Source organism: Bidens hawaiensis, unplaced genomic scaffold, assembly GCF_021521415.1.
Source record: "Bidens hawaiensis isolate Kalapana, Puna unplaced genomic scaffold, B.hawaiensis_p1.1 tig00050524_1, whole genome shotgun sequence".
NCBI classification, from domain to species: domain Eukaryota; kingdom Viridiplantae; phylum Streptophyta; class Magnoliopsida; order Asterales; family Asteraceae; genus Bidens; species Bidens hawaiensis.
The window spans coordinates 102,214-117,235 of record NW_027499042.1 but is presented as its reverse complement, the minus strand read 5'-3'; the positions used below and the strand labels follow the sequence as shown (position 1 = coordinate 117,235).

At 35.6% G+C, this 15,022-nt stretch overlaps 1 protein-coding gene across 1 annotated transcript; it reads left to right on the top strand.

The window, feature by feature from the left end:
• The first annotated feature begins 6,253 nt into the window (after positions 1-6,253).
• On the top strand, positions 6,254-7,486 carry LOC143598578 (putative aquaporin NIP-type). Its single transcript, XM_077076765.1, has 5 exons — positions 6,254-6,346; positions 6,463-6,684; positions 6,771-6,968; positions 7,169-7,230; positions 7,300-7,486. Exons 1-5 carry the CDS (start codon positions 6,254-6,256, stop codon positions 7,484-7,486), a joined length of 762 nt encoding a protein of 253 aa, XP_076932880.1.
• Positions 7,487-15,022: the final 7,536 nt, after the last annotated feature.

Below are 15,022 nucleotides of genomic sequence, written 5' to 3'. Positions count from 1 at the left end.
TCAAATGCCCATGACATCAATCACCAATCAGACACGTAACGCACAGGAAATTACTTCTCATATCTGTTTACCTGAAAAGCATGTTAAAATAGGTCAACTACGAATAGTTTGTGAGTTTCATAAGTTTAACGAAATCAGTTCTACGTACCACACAGTCATAGTTTGTATGTACGCGCGAATGTAAAAATATGTATTTACGTTTGTATAAATATGTACAGCCATATCCTTGTGTGTGCATATGCACACATGTAAGTTTATAATCTGAATTCGAAATTTCGGTAAAATCGTGATTGTTTGTTCGTACTACCTGTTTCCAATTTCCGTGTTTAACCAACCACTGTGGACCCCCTTCCTCCCACAACGGTTCCACATAAACTCAAACATTATATAGTGTACACGCAAATAATTAGTATATTCTACACATAGTATTTCCTACGGCTAATCACATAGCATGTATATAGACACATATACACATATAGTATTTATCACGTATCACCAAATACTGTGGCTCCCATCCGCCCACAATACGCATAATCATATTATTTTCTTAACATTCATGTCATAATCAAGTTAATTCGTTTAATAAGTTGCAGCAGAACTTGGCTCATAGGCCATACTCAACTTTAGTTTAGTAAGTTGCAGCAGAACTTAGCTCATAGGCCATACTCAACTTTAGTTTATAAGTTGCAGCAGAACTTGGCTCATAGGCCATACTCAACTTTAGTTTAGTAAGTTGCAGCAGAACTTGGCTCATAGGCCATACTCAACTTTAGTTTATAAGTTGCAGCAGAACTTGGCTCATAGGCCATACTCAACTTTAGTTTAGTAAGTTACAGCAGAACTTGGCTCATATGCCATACTCAACTTTAGTTTATAAGTTGCAGCAGAACTTGGCTCATAGGCCATACTCAACTTTAGTTTAGTACTATTGTGGCCCCCCTCATGGTCATTACAGACCACGTTATTTCCTCAACCTGTTGTGTTTAGCATTATATAGCGTATTTGTATAAACAGGTTGTCACGTATGATTTCATTATGTTTTGGCATTCGTAGTGTTTCCATTTAATATATCAATCACGATAATAATCACCTTTCCTCAGCACGTAGTTTATCATTATGTTTGTAGGAATTTTTCATATATGAAGGTTCAGGTATTTTTCGTTCTGAACCGTTTTCAGATAGATAATGCATATGAATATGCTTTTCACCCCAAAAGTTTGTAAACAGTTTGAAAAGAGGGGTCATGAAACTCACGATTTTGTAGGCACTCAGTGCGAGATCAGCTCGGGGTACGTTTCCCTTGCTATCACTTAGTCCCTATAGTCCATATTATAATAATATTAATATTTTAATATTATTATAATCTCAGTACTAAACCGGGCTGTATAACTAATCTGGGTATAGCTGAAATGCCCAGAAAGTGGCAATAGGCTTAGGTTGTGATGTTGTTCAATGTCTAATACTTAAAACCGAACTTGGCTCAGATTCCCGTTTTCCCAGCTGGGCCAAGTTGTCCGTTTGCGCGTTCAGAAAACAGTTATGGGAAAATAAGCTTGGGTAAATGTATTGTTTAATAAAATGATTAAGTTATAAATAAGGATCACATACTGGGGTCCCGGATTAGCCACGGGGTCCGTTTCCGTTTATTCAGTTTGATTTTTGAAGAAACGCGCACAATCCACCCGGATTGTCCAGGTTTCTCATAGAAAAGTTCGTTTTTACTTAATTAATCCGAAAATATGATTTTTGATCACTCTTGGTGTTTTGATATTCCCGCAGGTTCGCTAGTCGCGAACTTGCCGGTTTTTATAAAAACTGAATTTGTTTAATCTTTAAATTAGCACAATTAATTAACTGTTAATCATTAAATTATGAAAATTTAACCACTTATCAATTAAAATATGTAGATTTTTATAAAAATATTTCTGGAATTTATTTACTGATTTATTAATTTATAAAAATTCATTTTGTCAGCTATATTTCGCCTGAAAATCGTCCGTTTACTCCAAATAATTTCCAAAAATTCCACAAAAATTCTTGAATGCTAAAATCATGTCCCAAAACAATTTATATCAATTCCAGAATGTAAAAAGCTTGTTCAATATTCTTTTCGGCCCAAATTCGGCTATAAAAATTCGCACGAACGCATATGTACAAAACACCTTTAGAATTCTCCAAATGATCTCAAAATTCATATGTGATCACAATAAATCAAATCTGAGTTCCCAGAAAAATTTCATAATTTTTGAAGTATTTTAGCTATTTTTCCCAAATAAACGTCCCAATTCGGTAATAAATTCTCCAAATATTTTCGGATGGTCGAAAAATTACCAAATTTGAACAGGGACTCAATGACATGGTCCCTGATGTCCCTGAAAAATTTCAAGGCCTAATAATATGCACATAACAACCTTAACCTAAACAGCCCGTAATTGAGTAAATCGGTATTACCTTTGCGGTTTTGGTTCGTTTTCGCTCTCTTAATCCAATTTTCGGGTTCTTGTGCTACTATGTAAGCTAGGTACAGGTCCTATATCACAAACCAAGCAGTATTTCATCAACATAACAGCCCTTAACTTAGGGTTTCAGCTAGTGCACAAAAACGAACTTTTGAACCGTAAAAACGCCGTTTCAACCCTTTCATCCGTGTTTATGGCAAAAAAAAAACTATCAAAACAGGTTCCTTACCATGTGTATGATCAAAACATGTTTATGGACCATTTTTTGGGTTTTTACATGGTTAGGAATGATTTTTAGTGACCAAGACATGTTTTTATGGTATTAAACAAGTTTAAACAAGTAAAAAAGCTACTTATTTAAGCCCCTTACCTTAGGGTTTGAAGGTTTTTGGCTGGAACAGAGCTTATGTCCAGAGTTTTCAAGAAAATGAGGCTAAAAATATCTTGGATCTAGTTTAAATATGAAAGGAAAACAAAGGAGGGTGGGGTGGCGGCTGCGGCCGGAGCTCCATGGGCTCATTTTGGGCCCATTTTGGCCCAAGTTTCTGAATTCTCATGCCCAAATACGAAAAGCCTGGTCCAAATTTAGTTCGGGTTCGGTTTTTGGCGCGAAAAACTTGTCGGGTGCGTTAAACAGCGCGAAAACGAGTGTTTTTCGGCTAGTTTTGTGTAAAATTATAAAAACATACTATACGTTTGTAAAAATCGAAAATATTTTCACGGATCGCTTAAAAATTTTCAAATAAGTGTTTGGTAAGTCTTTTTCATCTTAACGGATGATACAATGCTTGGTTTGTAACTATCTTTCGCGTTTAAATCTATAGCGGGTAGTTAAACGAGCATGTTTTCGTTAAACTAGTTTGCTATCATACTAAGGCCTTAATATCAGTATGTTGGCTTATAATAGACATATATCTCGTATAGATGGCCCCTCGGGATATCTGGGTCATAACCAGACCCGTTCAGTTAATCGTTTGTTCGTTACGCAATAAGCGGTTAATCGCTTATTCGATACATGAATACTAAGGTGTACTCGGTTTTGTCACGAGTGTCACACAATCAGAACAGAGTTTCAAAACTTTAAATTTGACATGGTTTACGGAACATAATTTTGGTAATTATATGCTCTTTAGACCCTCTGTTCTCGATAATGAGATGAAACTGAAAATCGTATATTTTTATTTTTGGTTCAGGCTATCATCTAGAGTTTTTTTCTATCAAAATTCACCATGATAGAGAATTTTCCATCAGTAACTACCACAAAGTTTATGAAATGGACAACGCCAATTATGTGGATTTGTTGGACGCAGAAAGGTTCTGTATATTTTTTACTTTAATGACATAATAAAAAAGTGTAATGACAAGATTACCTTAGTTTTTTCACATGTCTTCTCTGTATTACAAGCATGGAGTGAAGAAGAAGCAATTGATACGTTAGTATGGGTTAAAGGATATAAATGCTCTTGTTTTTTCAATACTAAATGATATATGTTGCAACCTAGTGACCAACAGCCACCATCACCACGAGCAACCTACAGCCACACGGTAGCTACTGCCACCGCAAGCAACCCATAACCACCACCGGTACCACAAGCAACCTATAACTCGTTGTGTTAGAAATCGGGATCGGCTCCGATTTCGGTAGTTTAGGGAGTCTATATTTTGTACGTCGCTAGTTGGGGCTTTTGAAGATGAACGAACGTCGGATTCAGGTTTGGATTTTGTAGAATCGTGTTTGAAGTAAAGGTTTGATGGTGAGTTAGGAGAGGATGAATTCGGCTTAGCTTGGTTTTGATTTTGGCATCCGGGTTTTACCACCAGTGAGCCTTTAGACGAGTGAGTTTCCCCGGAACTGGAGATAACTTGGAAACGGTTAAGGGCTCCGTATGACTTGGTTTGACCAACTAGCAGTGACAATTTGTCATTGGGTCATCCCGTACTGAGTACCTATGTATTCTATGTTTGTTTGTGATTAAAAAAAAAGTATATATACCTCTTACTACATAATGTATAGACAATATATCAAGACAAAAATAAATAAAATATATATGAACTTGGTTGTGCAATTGAGTTTGAATATTGTGCAACAAAAATTTTTACCCTAATTGATAGGAGGGTCATTAGGTGTACAACACATTCTTAACCAATCTGTCGCGTGTTAAGTCTCTAACACCTTCCTCTTCTCTTCTTCCCTCAGAAAAGCCGATACCATATATTGTATGTTTGTAGATACATCGCTGAACGTCATAAATCTAAAAGAGGCTTTGAAGGAAAAAATGATATGTAAACTAAGGAATTGAAGACCTGAATTTAGCTTGACCGTCTTGATTAGTAACTAAGAAATTGAAAACCTGGATTTAGCTTGACTGTCCTGATTAAACATAGTTATGCAACAGTTATAAAATTTAGTAAGGTATGCATTATAGTTTATGAAAAAAGAAAGACCCATATGAGAAAAGGAAAACAGATAGGATAAAAAGATTATCAAATGTTATAACTTTAGGCTTCAACATTGTATTAAAGGATGGATATATTGTATTTTTTTTTGTATTTGAATCACTAGAGGTTTGGATTTGGGAATGGAAAACTTGCCCACCTTTGGTGGGATTGTCTTCTCTTGTAACAAAAGTTACTACTTAATTCATATATATCATATAGTTACACTAAAAAACATTATATTTTCTCTTTCCTGTTTAATTAAATATTTTTTTATACGTTTATCATCATATTTTCTCTCTCTTTCACTCATAGCCACTTTATTAAAATATTAAAAAATTATACAGTATCTACAGTGAAACCTTAAATTTAACTTTCTCATATAAATTTTCTCTCTCCTCTACTCACAACCGTTTATAACCATACCATATAATTTGCAAATCCCCCTCACATAATTTTAGAGAATGCATTGAGAATGCTCTAAGGATCAAAAAATGTTGTTATATGTAATTTGGTATGGTAAAAAGTGTCAAAATCCGGTAGAAAGTCACACTTTGATGTAACTATCTATGCAATTTATTTTTATAGGATTTAACTACTTGTTTCGTAATCTTGTTCTAACGTCTTGCTAGTGTGAATGCTTGGTTAATTTGTTACTTATTTCTATTGTTAAAAAGGAAAAGAATATATATATATATATAGTTATATACCCGAAGTAATAAATAGAATGCAAATAAAAAAAGATAAGATAACCACAAATTACTTTTCAATTTTTACCACTAGAAATCACGAGAAAACCGCAATAAAGAAATTTGTTGGTCAAGAAAAAAATAAGGTTGAAAGACGATTCAAATTTCAAAATCATAAAACACACATGATTCTTATGAATCAAATATTAGTAGAATGGTAGCTACTTCCTACTTGTAAACAAATTCAGGCCTTCAAGAATTTAATAACAAAAATAAAAAATATACATTTTTCTTAAGATAATTTAAATAAAACCACCTTGAATATTATTATTATTATTTTTTTAACAAAAACGGGTCACCCGTGTACTTCTTTTCGAAAGGCCACCCATACCTGGGATATTATTTAAGGGCCGTACGTAAAAGAAGGATTATTATTAATGTGATTTAACAAATCATTTTTAAAAATTTATGAATTATCAAAAACAAGTTAATTAATAATCGAAATATCAACTTCTGATTTGATAAGCATGTGGATAAGATACTAACTTTCAAAATTCAAAAATGGAAAATTTTCCTCTATATAAGACCATCCTTCATCACATTAATCCCTAAATTGTGAACTTAATCTCTGCTAGTTTTGAACGATCGATATTCTCTAACTACCCGACGATGATTGAAGTAGTAGACTCGAGACTTTCCAACATGGAAAAAGGCAGCAATAACATCGTCTCCACAAATCCCAAAATCCATATAGCTCAAAAGGTATGTATTATTAATATATGTATATGCTAATACTTATAATACGTACGTTAAGAATATTGCAATTTGCATGTGAAGTGTATAAAAAATGGTTTCTAATCCGTACCTTCTGTGTGTAGATGCTAGCGGAATTTATTGGCACATATTGCGTGATCTTTGCTGGTTGTGGATCAGTGGCTGTTAATAACCTCTATGGCAAGGTCACGTTTCCTGGAGTGTGTGTAACATGGGGCTTAATCGTTATGGCGATGATCTACACTGTCGGTCATGTATCCGGTGCACATTTTAACCCGGCGGTCACAATTGCTTTATCTCTTTTGGGATTGTGTCCATTTAAAGAGGTATGCATATATATCAATGTAAATATTCTTTTATAGTTGGTTAATTAAGTTTTATGTTGATGTTATATTTTTAACTTTTAATGAAGGTGGCGTTATATATACTTGCCCAACTTTTGGGGTCGATTCTTGCAAGTGGAACGTTGTCGTTGATTATGAATGTGACACCAGAAGCATTTTTTGGAACCATACCGGCCGGTTCAGCTGGACAATCGTTTGTTGTTGAAATCATCATTACGTTTATCCTTATGTTTGTTATCTCGGGTGCAAGCAACGATGCAAGGGCGGTATGCTTTCTTATGAAAGATCTTTTAATTAAACACTAGTTGCATTTCGTTTTTAAGATAATTAAAATGGAATAATTGTCTTTATTTGGACAATTAAATGTGTTTAATGTTGCTTATTTGTTTTATGTTTCTTTTATTATATCAATTATGATTGCCTATTATTTATTTATTTTACTAATGATGTTGATTTTAAATTGCAGATAAAGAAACATGGAGGTATCGTGGTTGGAATGACTATTATGTTAAACGTTTTTGTGGGAGGGTAATTCTTTACTTTAAAATGAAATATGTTTAATATTTTGGGAAATATATTAACTGATATATTTTTTAGGCCAATTTCTGGAGCATCAATGAATCCGGCTAGAAGTCTTGGACCGGCTATTGTGAAGTTGACGTTCAATGGAATTTGGGCATATATCTTTGGGCCGATCATTGGAGCAGTTGCCGGAGGATTTGTTTATGAGTTGCTGAAGCCAACAGAAAAAACTTTTAGTGAAATTGTGAAAAGAAGTGGATGATTCGGTCCTTGCCTAGCTTTGAGATTGAAATTGAATCTGTTTTTATTCGTTATACTTTGGTGATCTTTAGAGGTATGTTTTTTTGTAGTTTGGGGTGATTTTATTTTATGAAACTGGCATGGTTGATTAGAATATTGGTATGTTTTTTTGTAGTATGGGATGATTTTATTTTAGGAAACTGGCATGATTGATAATTTGGTTCATTTTCTCTATATTTGCATTGGTTGTTACCAAAGATGTATGAAAGTTGGAAGTCACATATAATATAGTAGTATACAAATTATGTATCTTTAAGTTTTATCTAGCAATTGTTAAAAACAATATGGAAGCTACCAAAAATGCATCTTCCTTAATGCATGTGGGCTTTCCTTAATGCTCACTTTATTTTCATCTTATTCAAGGGTGATATCTAGCTGTTGGTCATGTGTTCGAGTTCTGAATTCGGTAATTTTCGATACCATTACCCCTTAGAAGACTAGGGGTATTGGCTGTTAAAAAAAATTATTGGTTGTAAAAAGAGGTCTTATGTTAATTAAATAACCGGCATATATCATAACTAGCAGAGTGCCCGCGTGATGCGGCGGCGAACAATACTTAAAGGTTGTTAACGAGCTAATATGAGCCTAACCAAGGCTATTTAGAACTGGACTTGAACTTCATTCCAAGCTGGGTCGGCAAGGCTCCAAATTAAACTTGAGATGACTTGCTCGACTCAATTTGACTCAGCATTACAATTTATTATCTTAAATGTCAAACATATTTATTATGTTAATGGGTTAAAACTTAAGCTTAACCAAAGAGTTGCATATCATTTACTCAGTCTATTAATTGTTATAAGGATTTAACTTGAATTTATAGAGTAGATGGTTTCTCCCTTTTTATTCTCCATTTACGTGGGACATAGAAACAATAATTAATGTTTAACAGTTAAACAATAAGATAATTATTTATAAGATACTTAATGTGTTTTAACACTCATAATTACTTAACTTACTGAATTTTATGTACATTTATATTTTTGTTCTCCTTATATGAACAAAATTCTTTCACTTTTAAAACAATGATAACTTTTATATATGACATTATTATATAAAAAAAATAAACCATAAAATTAAGCGTTTAAAAAAACTATACATGTATTGTTTTTCTCTAGAAAAACAAAGTACACTTTTTTGCTAAACTTTTTTCCCTAAAAAGAAAAAGATTTGTTGTTTCTCGATGCATTGTGCGTATGATATGCGTAATTATAGTCATGAGTAATTGTTAAAAAATATCTTGCATAATTATTTTAAAAGGTGTGTAATTATTTTTGCATGTGCGTAATTATGTATGTGCATAATTATAAATATAGATTGCGTAATCATACAAATTGCGTGATTATGTACGTTGTAAGTCCCGAATCTAGATCACTACAATATGATATCAAGTATCTTGATGTTAGTGCGGAATCCTAACACAAGATGATTCAAGACAATAAGTAAGAACACGTAAAACACATGATGGAATGCTTCAAAACACACGTTATTATTAACGTCGGGTGCTTAAGCACTTGCTTACAATACTCGTTCTACCAACAACATAGTGAACAACTAATCTCTCTTTCTCAAAACGCCAACACCAAAACCCTATACAATATGATCTATATATAGGGTAACAAAACAACTAGCCCAATAAAGCCCAAACCCACCAAGATCTTATTAGGTGATCTCGGTTTACATCCACAAGCACACTAACACGACATACAATAATATAACTAAGTACAAGCCACACAATATAGACCCAACAATCTCTCCCTTGGTTTGTAGCTTTGTCCTTTAGTCGTACTCCATAATATCAACATCGGCATCCTTTAGACCACCTGCCCAATAATCAGTTCTGATAATGGAAGCTGCCATTCTGGTGTATTCCTTTGCAGCCGTTTCAAAAATTGGATCAGCAATGATTTGAAATCCGCTGAGGGTCTTGATATCACGTTCTCCAAGCTTGAGCAAATCCTTTGGATCAACAAATCTGTATTGCCCCTTACCCTTCTATAAACGTATGACAACGGTAGCAGTGATACTATCGAACATCTAGAATCTCATGTTCTCTAAAGTTCCACCAGGTATTGCATCAGGTACAGGAATATGAGTAGCCTTCTTTGTTGCAGGCCACATCACGTTTACCATGGTTTTTCCTGTCTTTGGATCCTTTACACCTTTAGCTTTCTTCAAGAATGATTCGGCAGTTGTCATCTTCAGAAAGCCTCTATCCACTTGGTTCCTGAGGAAGTTCCAGAAATCAATTCCTCTTTTATCATTAGTTGGATTGTGGAATGGTGCATTGATGAGGTCACTGAGATCCACCTTTGTCCAAGATCCAAAATCTTTCATCTTCTTGTAGTACTCGGTGTTCCCAGACCTTCGTTTAACCCACCACATATTTCTTTCAGCATCAAATCCCCAAGACATTACCCCAGAACGATCACCATATTTATCTGAAAACCCTTTTCAAAAGTAACAACAAATCTATCAGGATGATCGGAGGATTCAACATTCTGATTTGAATTCTTCATAATCATAATCTTCTTTTGGATTCGATCCGACTTCTCATCTGTCATTGGTGGTGCAGACATGTATTGTTTCAATGTCTCGGATTCATCTATGTTTTCAATAGTACAACCACCAGAACTGCCACCTTGATCTACATTTGGAGTCTTTGAAGTTACATCGGCACCGCTCTTGAATTCATCTCCAAATTTCTGAACAAGTTTTTGTTGGAGGTCTAGATATGTAGCAGTTAATTCTCCCACACCAGACTGAAGCTCTTTAATCTTGGAATCTTTATCAGTGTTACTAGCCTCAAGTTCTTGAATACGTACGTCTTTGACAACTGAGTCTTGTTCGAGCTCAAAGACTCGACGTTGCAAAGCTTGGACGTCTACTGGTTCAGCTTCCAGTACAACCCCCTTACCCTTATTCTAAAAAAATTGTTCCTGCATAGCAAGAATATGGGCAACCTTCTCGGAGGCACTGGAGCTTGACTGACCCTGATTGGTGGGGTCGGATGATCCAGATGGAATATCAGTATGTGGAATATCGGCCTCAAAGTCAAACACTTGAACTATATCATAAAATATCTGTTCCTGGGTTTGAGGCTCAGCAGTTGATGGACTTGAATCAACATGAGTTTCAGGAACTGCTGACTCTTGTTGTTGGCTTGTTATTGGTGTTGCAGGTTCATTAATCAGAACGCCTGATCTTGGATCTTTCTTTCTTCTTTTTCGAGGAACTAGATCAGCGTCTGATTTTTCTGGTACATCTTCATCTTGATTTTCAGTATCTGTTTGAGGAGGCTTCAAAGCAGTTGACTGAAGTAAATCTTTAAAGTTCTCAAAATCTAGTAACTGTTCAGCAGACGAAGCAGTCTCAGTTTCACGGTGTTCGAACTCCAACTGTTGTACAGGATTCTCCTCATCTTCATCATCAGAAACAATCTCAAAAGCAGCAGTACGCCTCTGAACTGGTGCCACATGCTCTTCAGCAACCTGAGCTGTCACCGGTACAGTCTCTGTTTCAGCAAAGCGGCCGAACTTAACTAGCTCATGAAGGCCTTGATAGACGACCTTTGCCCCTTTTCTTGATTGCTTCATCAATCCAAAGGTATTGGGTCCATCGACTTCATATCCAGTGTCTCAACAGATCTGACAAGGTCAGTGTAATGTGAATCAAAGATCATCTGTAGAAACTGAGGATACATAAGAAACATCTCTTTCTTCTTTCCCTTCAGATTGCTCAACATCTCATCGAAAATGAACTTGGAATAGTTGTAATTCCAATCCATGATCAGAGCAACAGTGGTCGACATCTGCGTATGGCTAATCTCATCGGAACCCCCTTTTCGTCTCGACACACACGTAAAGAATGTGTGTATCAGAAATCTCCAGTACGGGTGGAATAACTTCTTGATTGCAGGAGGGTAGGATCCCTCGTATCCCATTCTTGTAAGGACCTCAGAAACAACTGCAGTCAAGTACTCTGTTGGGTAATCAGGTTGATCCCCAAACAAAAGCACTTCACGTATAATGTCCTCTGTGATGACTACTGGCTTCTTTTGCACTTTGGAGACAATACACACAACTCCACCTGGTTCTCGCTGGTTGATCGAAGCATTGTTCCAAAAGTCCGTGATCATTTTCTTGCAAATGACAGGATTTTCTCGTAAGGCGTGAGAAATCCTGCAAGTTTTGAGGCCAACGATCATGGACTTGAACTCCTTGTGTGCTGGAGGAGGATCAAACAAATATCCAACTATATTGTGAGTATCAACAAACTTTAGAGGAGCTTGATCAGCCATTACTGCAACAAACGAGTCAAGTTAGTAAATGTTTATGTAACTTGAGTGACAATCATAAGTTCAGGGGCACAATCATTAATATCTTAAACATTTAGGACCAATTGTGATAAAAACATATTAGATGGACCATAAGTGAAAAATAATAACAATATTATAATGAATTTCGGTCTAGGAATGTGTTTTCTATCCACACAGGTGGATTTCGGTCAAATATTTGAGATCTCGGTCAAGGTAAGATGTTCTCTGTCCAAATCAACCGAGAACAAGAGTTTTCGGTCAAAGGAGGGAGATCTCGATCAACAAAAGTCAACCGAGAACTCTTGGTTTGACCAAGGGTTTTCGGTCAAACCACCATAGAAACGTAAGACCCCTTGAATTCAGCCTAGAAATCCGTGTTATCTCCTTCAAACAACCGATAACTCCAGTCTACCATGGAACCTGCAATATACTCTTAAGACCACCACAATGGTCTTAATCAAATCTAACAATCAACACGATACGAGTTCAGCAATGAACAAAGGTCCGGACAATCATTGACATCTCATCTCAAACAAGCCTACTAGGATTATCACAGTGGTATCATGTTACATCCTCCATAGATCTCTTACCTGTAATCGAACACAAAGAAACTAAAACACGATCAATCTTGATTAGGATGCCAAAATATTAGGGTTTTTGGCCAGAGAGATAAAAGGTGAATATGAATTTGAAATAATGGCAATAATGAAATCCAAAACCCTCTTATATTTCCAATTTAATGGGCCGAGAACCCAGACGGGTCCAGTCAATCGAGTCCTGATTACAAACTTTGGCCCAAACACTGAGTTATGAGATAACCAGTTACAAACCCAATTTGAACGCATGTTTCGAGGAGAGTAGTTTCAAGATGAAAATAAGGTTTAAGGAAAATAATACTAAACACAAAAAAAAAAAAAAAAAACACGAAACACAAGTCTTCTAGATATTTATCTAATTTGGGATCAAATTTCAGTTTTGCAAAAACGCCACTTTTTGAGGAAAAATCCGAACATGGAATCATATTGTTTAAGGTGCTGTCACTAGGATTCATGTTCAACATTATTATGACACAAAGAGACAGGCTGATAGCAGGTATACTGAACTTAGCATGATTTTCATTGCATCAGTGATATGAATTAGGTTCAGTTCAGCATAAAGCTTAGATAGACATCACTCATGGACCTGTGATGCCTCCTATCTCTTCTCAAAGCATATTTGGCTTTCCCCAGATCACCCCAATTTGACTCCAACTCCCTAGTGCTTGATCAAAAGTTTATGGACAACAAAAAAATTTAGGCTTTAAGGTTGAACGTTGGACTTACAAGCTGTCTGGACTTAAAGGCCTTTCATTTAGAGTGTTTAGGACTTACTTGAGTGCCCCACCCTTGTAGTTCTAGTATGACCCTTTAAGCCTTTTTTTAAAAAAAAAAACTAATTTGTTTTAGAAATATATATACAGATAATAACACATTAAATATATATATATTTTTTAATACTAAGCAAAGCAGTACAATACTTTTGGTGATCAAGACATTAACGGGCTGGTGTATGACTGGGTAATTGCTTTTCTGCCTATCCTTTGGAGAGATGTATATGAAAGCATGCACATTTCTTCAAAATGACTCTCCACGGTAAGTTTAGCAATTTTAGTTTATATCACTTCAACTTTTACGTATCATGGAAAGCTACCATACAAATCAGTGACTGTTCTAGGGCCTTTTAAGCTTAATAACTTCACCCGCTAGACACACAAAAACAATTTATCTATCATTTTCCAAAGGTTGGATCAATTTTCATTTGAAATAATTTTAAGCTTCATCAAGCTATTGACTGAATAATCATATCATTTCCCAGAAGACACACATGTTAAGAACTCAGTCACCCCGGTCACTTTTTAGCTTTCAGGTAAATGGCTATCCCGTATGACCACAAGTGGTTAACAGGACCAAGCCAATATGAGAATACGTGTCCCTCCAACTTGGAATTACCGACATAATTTTATGTGAAAGAATTCAAAACATAAAACACATGCCCCGAATGCTTTCAGTCTTTAGATAAATGGCTATCCTGTGAATCTACGAGTAGATTACCGGACCAAGCATATACAAGTATATGTCCTTCAAACTTGGGCAGTCGACATAATTTTAAGCGAGAGTGAATATAAACAAACACACATTTTTTTTTATAAAATGATAAAAACGCACACACACTATTTTTTACTTTTTGATTTTTCTCCCCCTAAATATGTTAAACCCAAGAAGACTCAATCCTTGAAACGAAGCATTTTAAGAAAATTCACAAGCACATTAAGTCTGGCTGTTTCGACTGGTTTTGTAAATAAGTCCGCCACATAGTTATCAGTGTGAACTTGTTCAAGATGAATCAATTTTCGGTCATAACAGTCACGAATAAAATGTATTTTAATATCAATGTGCTTGGTTTTTGAATGTTGAACCGGATTCTTAACAATTTCTATGGCAGCATCATTATCACAAAATATAAGGGTGTCAAGAAATTCCAAACCGTAATCCAGCAATTGATGTTGCATCCAGATAACCTGTAAGCTGCAAGCAGACGCAGCAACATACTCCGCCTCGGCAGTCGATGTAGACACTGTTTGTTGTTTCTTGCACTGCCATGAAATGAGATGATCTCCTAAAAACTGGCAGCCGGCAGATGTGGATTTCCTGTCAATGTCATCTCCATCGTAATTGCTATCAGCAAAAGCATAAATATCAAATTCTGAGTTTTTGGGATACCAACGACCTAACTTCGGTTGTCCCTTTAGATATCTAAAAATGCGTTTAACAGCAATTAAATGAGAGAGTTTAGGATTAGCCTGGAAACGAGCACATTGACAGACTGCAAACATGATGTCGGGACGACTGGCGGTGAGATACATCAGAGACCCGATCATTCGATAGTACATTTAATCTACGGGACTCCCTTCAGGGTCAAATGACAGAAGAGGCCTTTCTGCCATAGGAGTGGTGGCATTCTTGGAATCTTGAAATTCAAATTTTGCAAGCTTATCTTCAATGTACTTTCCTTGATGCAGCAAAATTCTCGTCGAGCTCTGACGAACCTACAATCCTAGAAATGTTGTCATCTCTCCCAACGAGCTCATCTCAAATCTCTTCTTCATAACCTCTTCAAATTATGAACACAGCTCAGCACTGGTAG

Excerpts from the sequence above, each read along its gene's own strand:
- LOC143598578 (XM_077076765.1), top strand. The coding sequence starts at position 6,254 with ATGATTGAAGTAGTAGACTCGAGACTTTCCAACATGGAAAAAGGCAGC. Across the intron at positions 6,969-7,168 it reads CAAGCAACGATGCAAGGGCG|ATAAAGAAACATGGAGGTAT; the intron begins GTATGCTTTCTT and ends TTTAAATTGCAG. Across the intron at positions 7,231-7,299 it reads TTAAACGTTTTTGTGGGAGG|GCCAATTTCTGGAGCATCAA; the intron begins GTAATTCTTTAC and ends TATATTTTTTAG.